Source organism: Styela clava, chromosome 8 (genome assembly GCF_964204865.1).
Source record: "Styela clava chromosome 8, kaStyClav1.hap1.2, whole genome shotgun sequence".
NCBI lineage: Eukaryota > Metazoa > Chordata > Ascidiacea > Stolidobranchia > Styelidae > Styela > Styela clava.
Genome location: NC_135257.1, coordinates 23,281,259 through 23,300,080, shown reverse-complemented (window position 1 = coordinate 23,300,080; position 18,822 = coordinate 23,281,259). Strand labels below are relative to the sequence as shown.

At 35.5% G+C, this 18,822-nt stretch overlaps 1 protein-coding gene across 6 annotated transcripts in view; it reads left to right on the top strand.

The window, feature by feature from the left end:
* Positions 1-18,822, top strand: part of LOC120345892 (uncharacterized) — a 42,775-nt gene that overhangs the window by 19,963 nt on the left and 3,990 nt on the right. For 3 of the 6 annotated variants that reach the window (XM_039415477.2, XM_078115301.1, XM_078115303.1), the window contains 4 exons: positions 14,043-14,182; positions 15,435-15,500; positions 16,808-16,894; positions 17,401-17,462. In XM_039415477.2, the coding sequence (XP_039271411.2) occupies positions 14,043-14,182; positions 15,435-15,500; positions 16,808-16,894; positions 17,401-17,462 (355 nt within the window). Of the gene's footprint in view, positions 1-6,240; positions 6,310-10,448; positions 10,615-14,042; positions 14,183-15,434; positions 15,501-16,807; positions 16,895-17,400; positions 17,463-18,822 lie in introns of those variants that run through there. The other 3 variants (XM_078115302.1, XM_078115300.1, XM_078115299.1) reach the window with 3 other exon arrangements.

Sequence of the window (18,822 nt, the reverse complement as noted above, 5' to 3'; positions counted from 1 at the left end):
GGTATTTATAAAACATTCACAGAACTTTGTTATGAATTGCACGCGTCAAATTTACTAGAAACGTTTTTATGAATCAGAATTTTCAATGGGAACACTCCATTACGGTAGATACATCTTTAGCACAGAGTTATAAAATATTTATGTGGAATTTCATGGGCAAACAACTCGCTGAGATTTCACTCAGTTAGTTCAAGTTTCGTTGCAGGTTATCTAGACGTTCAATCAAAAGCCAGAAAAGTTTTCATAAAATTTGATATTTTTTTGACTAATTCAACAAATTATAGAATAGATAGTTAAAGATGATAAAGGCTTTTAACCTATTACTTCAGCGGTTCTCATAATTTTCAATCACGACGCATTTGCTCTCGGTAATACAGGTTCTGACGCGTTAGAAACAAGAGTTACCTTTATTGTAAATGAATGTAATGAAAAGTTTTATTTATGCGATGCTTGAGTCTAGTAATGTTATAAGAATTGTTCATATATATAACATAAATATCGTATTATTGTTTTGTTTTATATTTCCTTATCGGTCATGGATTATATAAAAAGCCCATCCTGATTGTTATACTACGCCCAATTAATGTGCGAAGCACGGTGGTTATTTAATAAATGCATGAGATTCCACTTTTTACGCGAGAAATAGATTTAAATTTCAAATCAATCGAATGATGATGGAGCCGCTATTTTTTTAAATATTTCCTCTGAGTCACGTGGGCTCGATATCACGCTCAAAATTTTACTGAATTATTTCAATTCTTGGAAACACTGTTCGTTTGCTGAATTCAAAATCAGACTGAAACGCCAGCCCGACCACAAAAGCCAAAATCGACTTAAAAATAGAAGATCAATCCGAGTAACCATAGGCAAAGTTTATTTTGTAAATTTTCGCTTGCGTGCAAGATAGCCTGCAGTGGATAAGCAGAACAACAGCAGATTAGCGATCGACGACGGATAATTCGAGCTGGGATCGTTGTGTGTATTGGGTAATCTAAGAAGATATCATTTGTGTACTCGAGTTACTTTAAATTGAGCTTATTAATAATGTATATCCTTGCTAAGAGATCAAGATGGCGGTTTTCGTATAATTTATTCATCAGTGTTTTGTCTTATCACAGTGGTTTCGAGTGAGAATATTTAGTAAGACATATTTAGAAGATGTTTAACACTTTTGGTCCGACCAATGCTGTAGTAAAGCATCCTCTTGAATGCCCGAATTTTTTAGGTCGGGAGTGAGTATATGAGGTACGTGAAATATGCATAGAAGTGGATGAAATTCTCTCGTAAGTTACAACTAAAAATTGTACCTAGCCATCAATAAAGGTCATAAAAATATAAAGGGAATGATGAATTTGTCAAAAGTCTTACTTCAAGATGTAAATTTGTATATAGATGTTGGATAGATATTCACCAAGTCATGTGGCACATTGTATATATGTTGTGGGAAGGATGAGAAAACCTCATATACCGGTTTGATTTTAAGATAGCCACACAAGATGTTTGATTGCCGGTCATAATACGATAAACAAGAGAGCGATGATCAAATTTATGGCCAAAACGGAATAGTACGGGTACCTAATATTTTACAGTGAACTAACTACCGGTACCATAGTTTTTCAAACTTTGCCTAACCACCAGAACGAACGCGGAACCGCCACAAGGTGCGCATTTTTTTAATTTTGAAGACGTCATCGCACATAACAAAAAACGAATCCCATAGGATCCACAGAAATTTTTGTAATAAATAAAAGCAATAACCTTCTAGTAACAACAACAATATTCAACCAATGAAAATTTCAACTGGTTCAGTAATCAAACAGAGAGGCGATTTTTTTTCATAACAACAAAAACAAATACCGACAAGAACAACAACAATTTAATAACAAAACGATCCATGGGTACACTTCGTGCCCAATAATAACATGTTATCCATTATATATATCACGTCCAAGTGTCTGTGAAGGTGGCGAGTTCAAATCATCTAAAAACGTCACAACTCGACGTAAAGTTCTGCTAGGTACGGCGGCAGAATAACTGTAAATATGAACGCTCACGCAAACATAGACGAAATAAATTTTAGTTTTTCCGGGAAACGCAAACCTTATGAATCGTAAAACGTTTAATATAGAACTCGTAAAAGGTATTCTATAAATGAATTATTACCTGGTATGGTCCGGGGATAAATCGTACCTAAATAAACGAGTTTATAAAAATTCCATTCATGGCGAGTATGTGATTAAATAAACACACCAGGTTGGCTGTAATTCAGACTTTTTACAAGAAATATTTAATTAACTAGTCCAATCTCCATTGTCCCCCAGATGCCATAGATTCATGAGTTTGAAACCGCCAGGATAGATGGATGAGTTCAGTAATTGCCATGAGTTTGTCTCAGTCAATTCTGTAGCAAATCTGTACTGCTAAAACAGGGAGACTGGTCAGCTTTAAAATCTTTAAAGCGATTAGTACTACTGTACGTAAAGACCTACGGACCCCAGCAATTTAGCGAACCTATTCATGAGTCTACGTCCTGTCTCAAAGCTATGAACCTCGTGTCAATTGTGCTATATCAGGGGACTCTCAAAACCAGCAGTTACGGTGGTTTAAGATGCATGAGATTTGTTAAGCCACCATGTCACTTAGAATAGGCAAGCTATGTTAAACTGGTAACATAGCGGCGATTCAAGAAGCTTACCACTTTGAACAACTGTCTATATAAAGGGCCATACTATACATATTTAATCTAACTTTTTTGTTTTATATTTGTCAAAGTGGTGCGTGCCGCACATTTATGTTTTAGGCCAGTAGGTCTTGTGCATGCATCCCGTCTTAAATAATATTAATTGTCAATTTATTTATTTCCCACTATTACGTGACGAATAAACACACATTCATACATACAAGTTCGCTAAATTATCTGCTGATGTGGAGCCATATTCGGAGCAATTGTACGAATTGGCTCATAAAAAAATTTAATCGAAGCGAGTAAAACTGTCACTTGTTTATTAATTTATCATTTTCAAGAGCCATCGCCTTCGCTTGGGCAAACAAATGGCGCAGTTGAGTCAATTTTACGACAACATTCGTTCCATAATTTTATCGAGCTTGGCGGATACTTCTACCTAATTTCTATGTATGGTCCATCTGTGACCGTTCCTCGTTAAATACCGTACGTTGTTGGCTAAAGGCAACGCGATGTACTTATGTCGTTATTCGGTTGAGTAATGTTGCGATAAAATGCAGATCGTGGTTTCGGATTTAGAATCGGTAAACCGTTAACAGGAGTTTAATTGGTTGGTCGTTGGTGGTAAGTGTGAAAGATTTTTTATAGAAATTGCCCAGAATAAGGCTAGTTTGACTTTCTATTGAGAAACACTTTTCAGGACATGATATATACTAACGTATGTATGTTTATTTGCTTCAAAAATATAACACTACCTGCATAATAATTATTATTAGGCATCGACCAGATATATGGAGGCTTCTACTTAAAAGCAATGATATATCTACGTATACAATTCTCTAAATGCGCTATAGTTATTCTATCAGAAAGTTTTCCAATTTCAGCAGCATAAAAACGAAAAATGTCGTACGTGGACAAAAATTAGACTTATGTATACCACAGAAAAGTGAATATATATTCATTAAACCAAAGACTACGCAGTGAAGTTTTATGTATTGCAAGGGGGCAAGTCAGTGCCTTCTGGTAACATTCGTGGATTGGTGCACATTGGTAAAATAAATATGGCCGCAGTTTAGCGTTTCTTTTTTATGTAACTGGGGATTTGTGTGTTTAGACGAGGTTAGGAAGTAAGATTACGGGTACGGATAGTCTGGTTGCCTCCATTGATATGAACCCGGTGTCTTTAGCATAATGTCAACATAATTAATATACCAACGTCCTATCTTGCAATCGCGAGTTACTACCTAAATTTTGACACATGAAATATAAATTTATTTAGAATAATTATCTTTATACTTTTTTTTATAATGATTATGAACAAAGATATTGGCAATAGACGTAACAGTATTGATTGATATGGTGATAGATTATTTTCACAAATTGGCGAGGCGGTGTGAAGTGATCTGTGCAAAAAATTGTAACTTTTACTGGCATTTTAAATTAATGCATATTAAACATTGAAAACAACAACGTACAGTAGAACGTAATCGACCGAGTTTAGATAGGAATCCACCTAGGATCAATAATAGGACTTTGTAATATCAATAAATTTGTTTTCCTCGAACGTATTAGACAGCAAATCACTTCAAAATTGAATTCGATCGAAATTGTATAATATTCTGTTTATGACAGGATGAAATTATGGCTGACTGCCATATCGGGCGTAACGAATAGAAAGCAGTAACTGCTGCGTGATGCAGAATATCCATAAATAAAACGCAATTTTAATGTTGAAATATCAAATACGTAGTGGCTGTTAATGCTTGTTTTTTCACGATATATCTTTTTGTATATTACGTACCGTTACAAATATATTATGGTAATTCATCGATTTCATGTAAAGTTAATAGCAGTTGTTTTATTGAATATTGTTAATTAGATTGAGTCGTTTTAGGTTAAAGTAGAAATATGTATTTATTCAGATACCCGGGAGTGACCAAAAAAGCTAGATTTTTAAGTTCTGTGTATTTTAAAATTGAATTTGGATTGATTAAATAGGCCAAACTCGACTTAGTTTACCAAAATCACTTTCTGAATTAAATGTTACCACTTCAAGTGCCAAAAATTTAGGGCTATCGCTTTCATCTTAATGGAAATAGAAAAGCCGGATAGACGGATTAGGAAAACCAAATCACATTTATCGGCATAGTTGAATGGTTTTATGTTTCATTTAGTGGGGGGAGGAGGAGAGTGGAAAAGACGACTTAGTCATATAGCGAACCCTGCCATGCAAATCGAGAATATATATTGCTGAATGGGTAAAACGTTCGAGGTTGCTGAATCGGAATGGCACAAGTGATTATGTCTACCTCGTGTTGTCAAGTGTTATTCTTATCAAATTTGAACAATTAGGGAGGCTATAGTATATTTTATTGTCCACGAATGTGTAAAATGAATTTCAATAGATAACCTGCCTGATCCACAATATTGCGATACTCAGCTATTGAAAAACCAGAACGCAGAATTTAGTGCTATAATTTAAAGTGAGTCGAAATGCATGTGGAATTCAATAAAGTATAGCCCAGTACTAGTAACAGACCAAATGCAGTAAGCTACTACTGGTGCAATTCGCATTTGATGACCATCACGCTTCAGAATCAAGAGATTGCAATGTTTAAGGGCTAAAACCTTCGTTAGAATCCCACGAGGGAAACTGGTTTTGTGTTTTAAATCAGGGATGCGCAACGTTTTTCGTCGGTGGGCCTTATAACCGACTTCAGACATCTAGCTGAGTCACACAAAAATTTATTTTCCATATGTACACAACAAGTTAAAAAATTCTCATAATGCAGGATTTCATTTATTTCAAGTGGGACACTTGGAATTTCGAGATTTCCTATAGTTTGTTAACATCAACTGGTTGTGGTCAAAGTATTTTATGTATAATCACTTATCCCGATTCAGGGCACTGACATAGTCCAGTCAAAGCTTTTCAAATTAGTTGAATGTAGGTTTGCTGTCCAGATCCAAATACTTTGAACATACTTTTATTATTTTCTAGGCACATTTGCCACTAACCCTGGCCTCCTCTACACAGATGACGATAGCAGTATTTATGAAAATGAACAAAAATAAGGTTTCAGCCCAAACAAAACTGCTATATTGTACTTGTATTGAAAATTAACAGACAATATAAAAAGAAACTTTACGGCTCATCTAACTGAGTCCTAAAGAAATGGAAGTGAAAAGTAGTCCGAAACATTTGGCGCATCTATGCTTTCAAGCTTCTATTTAGAGATTTTCATATCCGAATTGTTTGTTATTCCATAATTATGTTGTACAATTAGATTCGATTCCGAATATTCTAAATAGAATTATTTGTTTTGAGATAAAACGTTATTTTCGATATCGAGAAGAAATAAATATCTTTTAAATTTACTCGATAATATTTGGGGATGGTCGTGATTTCACAATATAAATAGCAAAGTCTATGAAAACGGTATTTTTAATCATTTTCAAATTTCAATATTTTCAAATTCCTTTGCATTACATTCTTTCTATTTCTATTCTGTTATTGTTTTTAACTCATATTCATTTCACACTTCTCCTTATTTCAGTCTTTTCATATCAATTAGTAATTAACATGCTCGGATAATCAATCAATGATGGACAAATTTCTGGCAACGGTACGTAACGGATTAGTTTTAATTGAAAGTATTGATTCCCAGGGAAGAAGAAATATTTGTTTCAACACATTGCCAAATATGGGCAATACGTCCTTGGCCTGAGCTTGTCAGAGTGAAATTTCTGATTGCATGAGAAAATTAATGTTTCGGATTTTTGATCTGTGACTTGCTTTACGGTAGATTCTTATTTGGAAAGATTTTGTTGGAAATATCTCTTTTATGCAGGCACATTGTACTATTATTGGTACGCAGCGGCTCCGAACCGTTTTTCTACTTGTTACGTTGCTGTAGGTACGTGTCGCACAATTGTGTCTTAGGCGAACAGATCCTTGTACATGTATCCCTTGTCTGTTTTAATGTCCATTCATTTATTGCGTAGATACTGTTACATTTTTAGACAAATACACATACATATATATTCTCTTAGTAGGCTGATCATTTAATTGCTTTTAAATATTCCTTGGGCTCTCTGGCGACACACGGTCACACCTCAAATTTTATGTGGGTTATCTGATGAGCTCAACGGATGGCTTATGGTTACGGTAACTGCCTCGGTACTTTTGTTGATCATGCCGGTAGGATTATAGACCGTTGTAGCACTCAAAATTGAGTTATAGGATGGCATTTCACACGTCTCCGACCCATTGCGTTTCTTCTAACACGAAATAGTGGGTACAGTTTGCCCATCGAGAAAAAAAAACGAGTTGAAATTGTAGCGCACAGTAATAATAAAGCGCTTCGCTGGGAAGTATTGTTGTAACTTGAAATTATTTCAGTAGTGACAAAATATCCAGGTCATTATTAGCTAGGACTATTAAATCGAGGTGGGTTGATTGCCCCGCCTTCATAGCTCCATATACATACCAATGGTTCCTTTTCCTTAGCGGTAATGTAGAAACTGTACAAGCAATAGTTTTGGTTCAATTGTGACGAGAATTTTCGTTGCATTGTTCAAGCAACTACGAACTAATTTCGCACATGTGAATCTCGCACGCGTAGAAACGTCTTAGATTTTCCAAGAAAAAGACTCGCTTGGAATGCAAATATGGCCACAGAGAATAGGTTAGCCGGTACGCGGGATGTTAATACTTGCCTAAACCAACTTTCGACCTAACAGTGAATAAAACCGTAAACAAAGCGATTTCCGAAACTATTGCTGCTGGATTGTTTTTGACGCCAAACTCGATCATTGTACCAGGAGCATAATTATTCGAAAACAGCCCGATGTATGTTTTAATCGAGTCCTAAGTTGAAAATAAATAGTCAGGCTTTCATAGGCTTCACTTTTATTTAGGGAGAGTGAGCTTACTATTTTTTTGTTATTTAAACTTCGATATAGGTTTCGCTCTGCATAAATATATCATATTGTGCTCGAGAAGAAACTATTACTTCATATATGCCAGTACGAGGCCTAGCGGTTGAAGCATTCGACTTAGCTATATTGGCACAACATCGCTGCCAACATTAGATTGGAAAGAAAATTCTTGAGATTTTGATGTTTTATGCTAAATGACCGCCATTAAGAACATTGGATTTGAAGCTAGTAATAACCTTTCCCAAACGGGAGAAAAGTGCAAAGAGAGTCTCGGCCAACACATTATAATGCCGTTGTGAATACTACGAAATTTCAGTGGAATTACGATTTTTCTAAAATTCCCTACGTAATCGGACTTTGACGGACACGCATCGATTTTCTTTACGCAGTCGAGGAATAATACGGCAATAGTAACAATCAATTGACCTATCCTTCCCCTATGCCTTTGCGCTAATGGATCTTACGAATATAAAGAAATTATGCTATATATATATGCTATATTTTCGTTATTGTGCAGCAATTACATAGGAGTCTGTATTGTGTTGTAATGAATATCGGATTTTATTAGTGAAATAAAGTCGAATAAATATATACCAGCGTAATTCAGATTCTATGGTGATTGAAAGGAGTTTCAGTAGTTTCGCGGTCTCACTTGGTCAGGTTAAACGCTGCGGTTGGTACAGTACACCAGCCAAAATGCAAGTTAAATTTACATTGTTTTGCATTTACATGCGGCTACTGGGAACGGAAATCGATGTTTTATTGAACGTTCGTTTGACGTTTGTAGTTACAGTCGTAAATGCTCTATTTCCAAGTCCTGAATAATTTAAAAGATATGGCAAATGAGGTCGCACTCTGCCACTTGGACGACATGCAGAAGACAAGTTTTTTACTTTTCTGCGACATAATTCGATTTCCGTTTAGGATACTGACGTCACAAAGAGTTATTTTTGTATAATCAAGAGTTAAGCTTGAACGTCGCGTTTATTGAGAAAGCCACTTAACGTGGCAGACGTATAGTCTATGCTGGTGTTAGTTTTAGTATGAGTACAAATATTCCAAATTCCAGGAGTTCATAATAAATCGGTGTTAGCCTCGCGTAGATTTGTTAGACGGCGTATATTTATGCAGGTGGAACCGCCTGTGGTATATACACCAGTAACCATTGTTTTTACAATGCAGATAATTCGCACTAAACACACAGAATGTAAAAGAAAACATAAAAATGGCATTTAAAAGTGAAAGAAGATGCGAAAAAATATTACTTGTCATTAAGCATCGAAATTTTCAAAGAAGTCTATGTGATTAAACATGAAATATCCACCAATACATTCAATTAGAGTTAGATTTCGAATTGAGTGACAATTAGTTTCGTTCAAGTCGAGCTCGAAAAGCAGAATTAAATCTCTAGAATAGCCATTCTCTACATGGCATCTGTGTTGAATTTAAAACTCGCTTATTTTCATTTCATACCTACGCGGAAGTAAGGTTCGGCAGACGAATGCGTCAAAATAATGTTGTTTTTATGAAGCAAAATATACATTGTAGAGTTTATCAATATAGTCTTAGACAGCCAAGGTTTTGTGTTTAACTGCATCGTGATATTAGACATATTAATGCATCATCGAAATTGTAGCTTCACGGATCTTTCACCTAAAATTTTGCCTTGTTTGGTAACTGTAATTATGCTGAGTTACTGTGAATTTAGAATGTTTATCAGAAAAATGAATGGGTATTGGATATATATACGTAGCAGCTTTTATTTTTCCTATAGTAGGAAGGATTTTAAATGGCCTCTAAAATGTATATCAACCGAACTTATCGTAAATTTTTGATATTTTTGGTTTAAATCATAGAAATATGAGAGGTAGAGGGATTTCATATCGTGAGTAGCTTGATGCTCAGTATTGATAAGGTCGTAGATATCACTTGAGGTAGGAATTTTATTCAGACTGACAAATTGATATTGCAATGTCAGAAACAATGGTAACCTGACTTTTAATTTGAGCTAATTTGTTTCAGCTGTACGTTACTAGCATAAACATAGTAGAATAAGTTTAATGGCTCAAATATAGTATTATTTTTCATACGAGAATGAAACAAATCAACGCATCTATCGTGATTTACTAAAGCCCAAGTGATTCATGTAGATCCACCATCTTACTACTCTGTGACTTTAAAATTAATGCAATTATCACTCAAATGTAGCAAAGTTGGCAAATGTTTAGGAAATAGAAAGAAATGATTTCACTACAATATGAATTATGTCTTTATTACAAGTAAGGCTGGGGAGTCGTAGTTTGGCAGTTTTTACCGGAGTCGGTTTTCCAAATGTAACTTCAAGTCGATGGTAAATTTTTCCATAGCACTGATAGCAAATTATCATGAGCTGTCTGACAGAATTATGCTATCATAGGCCAAAAAGATACAAGAACAAGCGTTCCGAGCTGGTCGGTCGGGCTTGAGTATTACTGTTATCTTAAGCACATTGTTTCATGCAATTTATTCTTATGTGAGAGCTTAGACAGAGCTTTGGGTACTCCCGTAGTATGTGTGCCAGGTCAGGGTTGGGGCATAATTTTATTCCGATTTTTCTTGTTTTAGTTCTATTACGAGTTCGGGGACTGTCTGTGTTAGTCAAGTGAATATACCCCGACTCATAGGTTTTAGTCCCTTTACACAACTTGATGTAAAGTATGCAAACAGAATTAGTTACCTCCATATTGGTACACATACTTCTGGAGCGCCAAGCTTTGTTCATAGTGCAAGCGTGAAAACATATCTCATGACGAGTAATTCTATTCATGAACTATTTATTTGTGATTGGTTCTAGAATAATCATAGGCGCATATGACATAGGGCACATGGTTAGTGAGGTAATAGCGATGACGTCACGAGATGGCGAGGATAACTTCCTAAATAGGATATCCAGAACTTTATGCTTCAAATGCAACTCATCGAGAGAACCTCCGCTTGCACCTGAGCAGCAGGTAAATGTTGAATAGTTGAATCATATTGGCCTCGTCACGGCCCTACTACCTAATATAAGGATAGGATTCGTATTTCACGAGTCCATGCAACTGAAACAATCAATTGACTAAATATTCCCATACCCGACATGGATTGGTAACCGGACGAGAGGACATTGTTCACCATATAATGAAGCCGTCTACTCGACTTTTCTCTCCTTCGTGATAAATATGAAATTCTTATATTTATGAGAGCGGAAATCCCAGCTGCATTCAAACTCAATAATACTGAAACCGGTATTCCATTTAAATGGAACAAATAAAAATAGAGAGTTACTGCGTATCACCCTGGGGCCACCTGGCGAATGTGCCAAGCCCGCTGGCACCACATGCACGTGGCCCGATAAGTTAATTCACTTCATTAATTACTTAAGGCTTAGTTATGTCCGGTGCAGTCTTTAAATATTGTTCGTCGTCAAAGCGTCTTAAGTTTAACAAAACTAAAACCTATACTTTGTTTTCGGTTGTTTGATATCGTGCAGGCCACCCAGCGCACTAGTTACGCTATTTGCCAGTTACTAAATGCGACCTAGTCAAACTTCCTATTTCTAATTATTGGTAAGTGAATCTTTGATTACAGCATTTCCTAACCTAGTAGCTTCCCATACATCAGTCTCTGCGTTTCTAGAACCTATAAAATAAACTAAATTTTAAACACCACTGCATTGGCATAAACCCAAGAAAGAAAAATTAAGGTAATATCATTTCAGACCAGAGGTACAGCACGAATCGAATGACGACTTCATCGAATAATTGACAGGATTTCGTAGAGTATTTAGAATACTTTCATATGAGAAATTGTCACGCCAGTATTCGACATATAAAAATGAGGGCCACAACAGGCAGAAACCTATTCCTTGATAATAATATACGATGATAATAATAATATACTATAATAATATTATACTGTGATTCGTCCATGTTAGTGGATAAAAAAAGAAAGTTCTCCCTGGTATTTTTCCATTTTTGCGATATCTGTGAAATTTTATTTTATTTAACACTATGTTTCAGTATATTAGATATATATTTCATATACGAAAATATATTTTTTGCCGCAGGTATTTTGAACAGCAGTAGATCATTTGCATCATTTATGAGTAAAAATATTCTTAATTTATCTTTAAACCGGTTTATTCAGATTTTCCATTAGTTTCAAATTAAACCTAATTTTTCCAATCAATTCTACGAGCGAAATAAATAATTTGAAATTTGACTTCATTAAAATTTGAATTTTCATTGATTTTATCGACCCAAGCCATATGTTCAGTTTAAGTCGGCAACGAGTGATAGGTGCGATGTATAGTGGCTAAGGGATTAGGTAACACGCGCAACTTAATAATTTTCACAGTATCAAAGCAGAGATTCCCAAACTTTTACTTTTTGTAACACAAATCACGAGGCATTTTAAAGAAAATTGACTTAATTAACATTAAATTACAGGGTAAAAGTCCTATGGTATATGCACATTTAATCAGTGCAGTACGTATGCTTTGTTGTTTACATGAACGCTCATAAAATAAAAGTCCAAACTAGCCATTCGTACTTTCCTCTCAGCTTTAATTAGCTCGCTAGAGACTCGCGAGGCACGGTTTGGGAGCTACTTTGTTAGGTGAATTTCTCTTGTATAGTGTCATTGTAATTTGCAATCGCAGTAAGCCTATCATCTTCAATGTCATAGATTTCGGGAGAACGTTTTGGTTCGACCAATAGTTTACGGAATATTAAGGTAAAGGATCACCCCAACTGTTCGAAATTGTGTATACATGGGTGATTTAAATGGTGTCGCTCATTTAAACTATTTTTCTGGTTAATGCAATATTAAATAATATTATTAAACCAAAATTTAGAATAAGAATGAAATATAGCACTGATATTGCGCTATTGTGTTGGTGTAAAACTACTAAGACGTTTATGCCTCTGTCCAGAACGAGGTCGCAATCAGCGTTTCACGTGCTGAATAAAGTTAGGTTCTTCAGGTTTGGTAATGTTCGAAGTTGTAACTCGGAATGTCAATATAGCCATACCAACTAAGTATCTAGCTGAATACAGATCAAATTATTTCCCTTTATCATTCTTTCAAGATATGATTTTTAAATTTTTTTGTTTAAGACGATCTATGTTATCTGCGCGCTCGCTTTAAATATTTATTAGGGGCCAATAGCCCTCTATTATTGCTTATTGAAGTCCTCATTAAAAATGAATAAGGCGCCAGATTACTAAAAAGCCACAACGGGACGCAAGGCAATTAGTGTTGGGTATAGCATTATTGGAATAAGGATTACCTGCGGAACTAGAGAGCAAGCCACGAATGAGATCTTCTTTGTTTTAATTACTCGCTCGCAGAAACCGGTGGACATAAACCAACGTAGGGCCAAGATGGTGCAAAATTTCAGAGAAAACAACGGGTAGTAGGGATCCAAAAAAAAAATAATAATAAATAAATTAACAACTTTCTATGAGACCCTTCCATCTTTGACTACTGAGAATTTCCATGGGTGTTGGTTCATTTGTTAAAAAACGATTTTTATGCTTCAACAACACAATTTGAAGGTTCACACCCTGTTCTACTAGTAGTGAAAGGTAGCAACAATTTAGCACAGCATCTTTGGTCTTAATGTTCAATAATTCCGATCAAATTGAATTGGTTATAATTGAAGCCAGGCGGATGCCAGTTACATTGGTCCCAGTTTTAGACTTGTACAGAATTCTCTCCCGTAATCAACTGGGAGGCAATTTACACTGAATATAGTATGAAACCAGAACCTCATAATTCGTTTTGGCGTTTATCGATTGAATCCTAGTTGCTTGTATTGATCCTGCTTTGTATTTTAGCGATTGGCCTTATAATCGAGTCGCCAGTATCACAGTACGGTGGAATAACAGTAAATGAAAAAAACCTTTGATTTATTTTGTTCATTTCGTTGTTGCATTTACCAAGTTATCGCGTTTCATGTTCGAGATTAGTACATAGAGAAATATAGAAATTTCATATATTACGTCATTACTGTATTTGCGTGATAAATACAGTGTTAGGTAGAAGTCACCCCGAGTTGCGAATCAAGTCGAATCATACGGCATCCGAGTATTGAGTACGACTCAGGGTCATAGGTGAATAGTAACTCGAGTAGAGTCTATGACCTTTGTCTTTGTTACAAAAAATAATGCTTTCAAAATATCACACGCATCGGTATATGATTTAAGCCATCATATCAACTTCCCTCTCCACTTGAACAAATATGAAAACTTTATCCTATCATATGCGATTTAAATCTGTCATAGCCTGGAAATCAATGAATAGTGATTTCCCCTACACTGACTCTTTGTTGCTTTCTATGTTGAACGTTCCCACCGGTTATAACCATATAATGACATTTATTTTATCATTTCAGATATATCTTGGCGACCATTTGACGAGATCTTGGACACGAGATGAACGTCGAGGTTCGAGACCTGGAGTTTCGCCGGTTTTGTCTGAACCAGGCAATCGAATGCCGGTGGCAACACCCTCGGTATATCAAATCAAGCACAGGTATTGTTGCGTTAGAACTCGATGGGAATTATTCAACATTTTAAGTAATTTGATAAACATATTTTGAATAAGGATATGCTTTTATTTTAACGTAGCTGCTTAATGAATGCCTTTCTCTGTGTGAAAAGCTAACATTCGTCTTAGTAAAATTCCATAGCAAGTCTAAAATAGTACATGATCAATTACAATTAAATATATCAATTAAAAAGCTGTTTAATGGAGGTTAAGGTGAAGGGTGAATTTTTTGGGGTGGAATTTTACATGGAGAAATACAATAGCTCGTATGAAGTGAAAGTAAGATATTTAGTTAGAAATAATATTTCAGCATTCTCTGAGTACTTCTATTTTGCATGAGATGATAATTTTCAGTTTGCTTCTAATTGCATTTTAATTTTGTTTTGCATGATCATGCCTAATATCAGCAAGCTATAATTCATTATTCAACAATGAGCTGTGACATCCGAGCTAGGCATGTTTTCATTATAGTTGTGTTTTCGGATCTTTTGTACAAAACTCCTGCCAGCGCTCAAAATGAGAAAATCATCAGACCGGGCCCAGGGGTGTTTTTCTCAAATCCCAGACTTTGGCATTAGTGGCGGGGGCTTTGTACAAAAATCCGTGGTTTCAACTTCCTGGACTTGGAAGTCGGAAAATAAATTTATTCTAAGCCAGAGCCTGGCGTCGATTATAGGGACTCCACACTCCCATTCAACCGTGCTGTATAGATAAATGAACAATTTTCGGTGCAAAACGAACTCCTAAGCTACCCTTATCACAATTCACAATTCTGATTCTCTCCGGGGTCGAGAGTATTTTCTGCAGTCATGAATCGGATTTCAGACTTTCAATCGTGATAAAAAAAAGTCAAAATTTCCCACACGAACTAAAAAGTATTAAGATTACTAAGCGTTTTTGGCTCTATATTAAAGAAGGCTTAATTACTCCAAAGTTTTCGTAGTCAAAATCTGATTTTTTCAGGGTTGACGGAGTCAAACTTTTTTACAATAAATCGTTGGTCAAAATTTTTTTGACCCGATGTCGGAGTCGAAATTTCTTCCGAACCAGAGTCGGAGTTGTTTTTAAATTCCCCAGAACCCATAGCCGGTACATCTATAATTTCCATTTTCAATCATTAAAGTTTCCATTCATTTATTTTCTGATGCCTTATTAATTGCATTAATTACATCTTAATCAACATCATTCAATTTGCTTTTTCATTTATTAATTTTTTATGCATGTCGTTAATTTTCAGCTCGCACGATGGCGACAGAGAGATACCGTATATTTGTCCATGCTTCTGCTTCATAAAGTGCGAGCGGTAAATGTTGCTAACTATTAAAAATTTTGTGAAAATGTCCGATACTTTGATGTTCATAGCAATGAAAGATAATCTAGTTCAAAGTATAAGTATAAGTGAAAGTATAAGTTTCACATACTACATTAAAATAACACGATATCTTTCCGCGAAATAACATGTGTATTTGCGAGCTTTCGTCAGTACATAGCCTAACGAAACAAGGTATAATTTGATTAAAAAGTACATTTTCGTCTGAAGATGTTAGAATATGACCAAACCATATATACTTGCCATTTCGCAGAAAAAGATTTTGTTATGGTATTCCAATTGTCACTTTGATACTATATCGTTCAGGTATCCTTGTGGCAACTGTCACAAACAAATTCGAAGTAGGAAGTTACAGAAAAAAAAAGACCTGCAGTTCATTCAGTACACAATACCTTAGTACCTTTATATTTAATAATAGGTAAAGTAACCATCCCCATGTCAGGTATGGTCTGATTATGGGACAAGGGGCGACCATCTGATTGCAACCTATAACTACCAATATACAACATACGGTATATCACTATAACTCAACAAAATATTTTGCAAATAATAAGAAAGATTTCATTATGTGAAACCTAGCCCTTTTGTTGCTATGAACTTTTGACCTTGTCATGCATATGGCTAAGTTGCACACAGCGGTGAGAAAAACGTGAAATAATATGTGGGTACTTATTTGCAAAAAATTAATGTTCATTTGTATATCAAGTAAATTTTTACAAAATTAAAAGAAAGCAAGATTCTTGTGATGTCTAAACAGATTTCTCAGTATCCTTGACCACTTGGATAATTTAATTGAATCGAATTTGTCGAAACACGCAATGAAACAGTTACCGTACTTATTGGCTGAATTCAAAAATAACTTTGTTTGAAAAAATTTATTTGATTGTGCCTGGTATCTGCATGCTTCTTTATTGAATAATTACAATATCTTGATCCGAACTTCATTTACATCATTGCTTTCTGCTCTTGATTTTTCACTTCTTTTACGCTTTCTTATTCACCAATCCTTATTCATCATCATAAATATTTTGCAATGTATTTAAGAAATTTGTCGAAAATAAATTATTCTATACCGGGATTCTCTAATGAAATGAGCGATAACTGGATGTTACAAAATTGATGTTTTGTATTGATGGGGATGTCTTAAAAATGTCCCACATTTGACCCAATTGCATAAATTCCACTTTATATGAATACAAGTGTGGGACACTATCATATATTATGCCGTTACATGGATAAAATCGTGGGCTACAATGAGTAATGTTTTTGCTTTTTTACAGCCATCCTCCGATATCACGAACACGAAGTAGTCTTCGAGAACCGAGAGGAAGTCGAAGGAACTGGGTGTCAAAGTCAGCAATACAGACGTGAGTATTTACCCAACTATCTATATTTTTACGCATATTCCCCAATCTATTTCTGTAACGTTCCGTTTTATCAAATGCAAAATTTTTTAATCGCTCCCCAAATTTTCTGATATCACTCGGAAACGCAATTATCTTAGAATAGTTTAAAACGGGTAAAAGACATATGTGTCAATAAAATAAGTCGATGGCGATGTATAGACAAAAATACATTGATTTATATTAGATTAATGCGCAAACAGTGAAGTTCTCTCAAGTACGAGCCTATACTCATATCTACTTATATATGAAAATCTACTAATGTTAAAGGAACGGAATCTTCTTGTTTCGGCATTTACCCAAAACCTCCTATGCAAATAAAGTCAAGTCAAACGTTCAACCACTATAGACCAATATTTTTGACAAACAGAAACTAGTTCTTCCAGTCGCATCTGCATTATCTGTTAAACACGTCGAAGCGACAATTTCTCGCATAAAACACGACCAACTAAATGTTATTCATTTTCCAGAGTCACACCAGAAGAATTGCATAGATGGAAACAATCATTCGACAACCTTCTACAAAGTCCAGGTAATATTTTCGTTGGGTGCCCTAAAAAATATCGTGCCCCATTTGCCCAAATCTCTAAACTTCCGCCAAAGTATATACCCACCATAACAAAAAATAGTATGATTTGAGTATATATGCTTTGTATGGTAAAATGGAACCACATGTGAGTCTATTAGATTATAGACAAGTTGTACCCGAAAGTATGAGCGAATCGAAACATAGTGCTTTGAGGTCTCAAGTTGCGGAACAAAAATTATTCAATAGGCGGTTGGAGTATCGTGTCAAGCGTTAACAACCCGCTTACGATCGCAATTCTGATTATCGTACGTGAGCTCGCAGGTTCCGTGACAGTAATTTCGTTTGTCGGAATTACTGATTCACATCAGCTTCTTCCACGACTAACACTAATATATAAATGGCAACTATAATAACTATTTCCATGTCTGACCTGGACCGAGGACCGGGGGGGGGGGGGAGACTCTCCTTTGTCATATTATAATTGAACCGTCTCATCTTCCCTTTTTTCCCCTCCAGGGAAAATTCAAAAAAATCCTGCCCTAAAATATAGAGAAAAATCGAGAGGATAGACTAGTCATTGTTCATGGAATATATTTCGCTCCAAGTTTGGACATTTCCATAGTAAAATGTAGGACGTTACTTGGTCCGGCTGAGCACAAACATTCTAAAATACAAAACGTGAGCCGAACTGTCCACATGGTGTGAAAAACGACATACAGTAAAACCGAATTCACGCAGCCACGATTTTGTGGGCGATAGCGGCTGAAATATGTTGAGATTATAGGTAGATATTTCGGAATTAAACTCTATGGTTACCGCCTCATCCAAAGTGCAATAGATTATGTAAGCACTACCAAAACGGGAAGATTCCAGTGGCATAAAACAAGGGAATAAGCGTTTTATAAAATCAATTTCATTCTAATAGCCGTCTAATCACAGGGTGTAAATTACATTGAAATGTTCGTAATATTTCTTTTATTTACCGGTATGAATAAAATTAAATTTTCTCTGCTTCCTCCGCCTTTTCCAAGTACTGGCATCAAACTATAAGAGCGTTTTCGTGTTCACGACGAAGATTTGAATCAAGTATTTGGCAGCTAGAACCATAATCCTTCCATCACCGTAAAATTCAGAAATCTAACTTGCTTTATTGTGGCGTAACTGTCACGAGGTTGTCAAAAATGTCATGTCGCACCTGTTCCAATTACATGTATCTCACTTCATATTAATACTGCAAACTTCCCAGAACTAACTCAGAATATAACACGAATCCCGCTTCGTACGCTTAATCTGACTATTTGCCCCACATATAAATCTAACTCATAAAGTAAGACAAGTGCAAGAAATTGGAACAACTGATGTG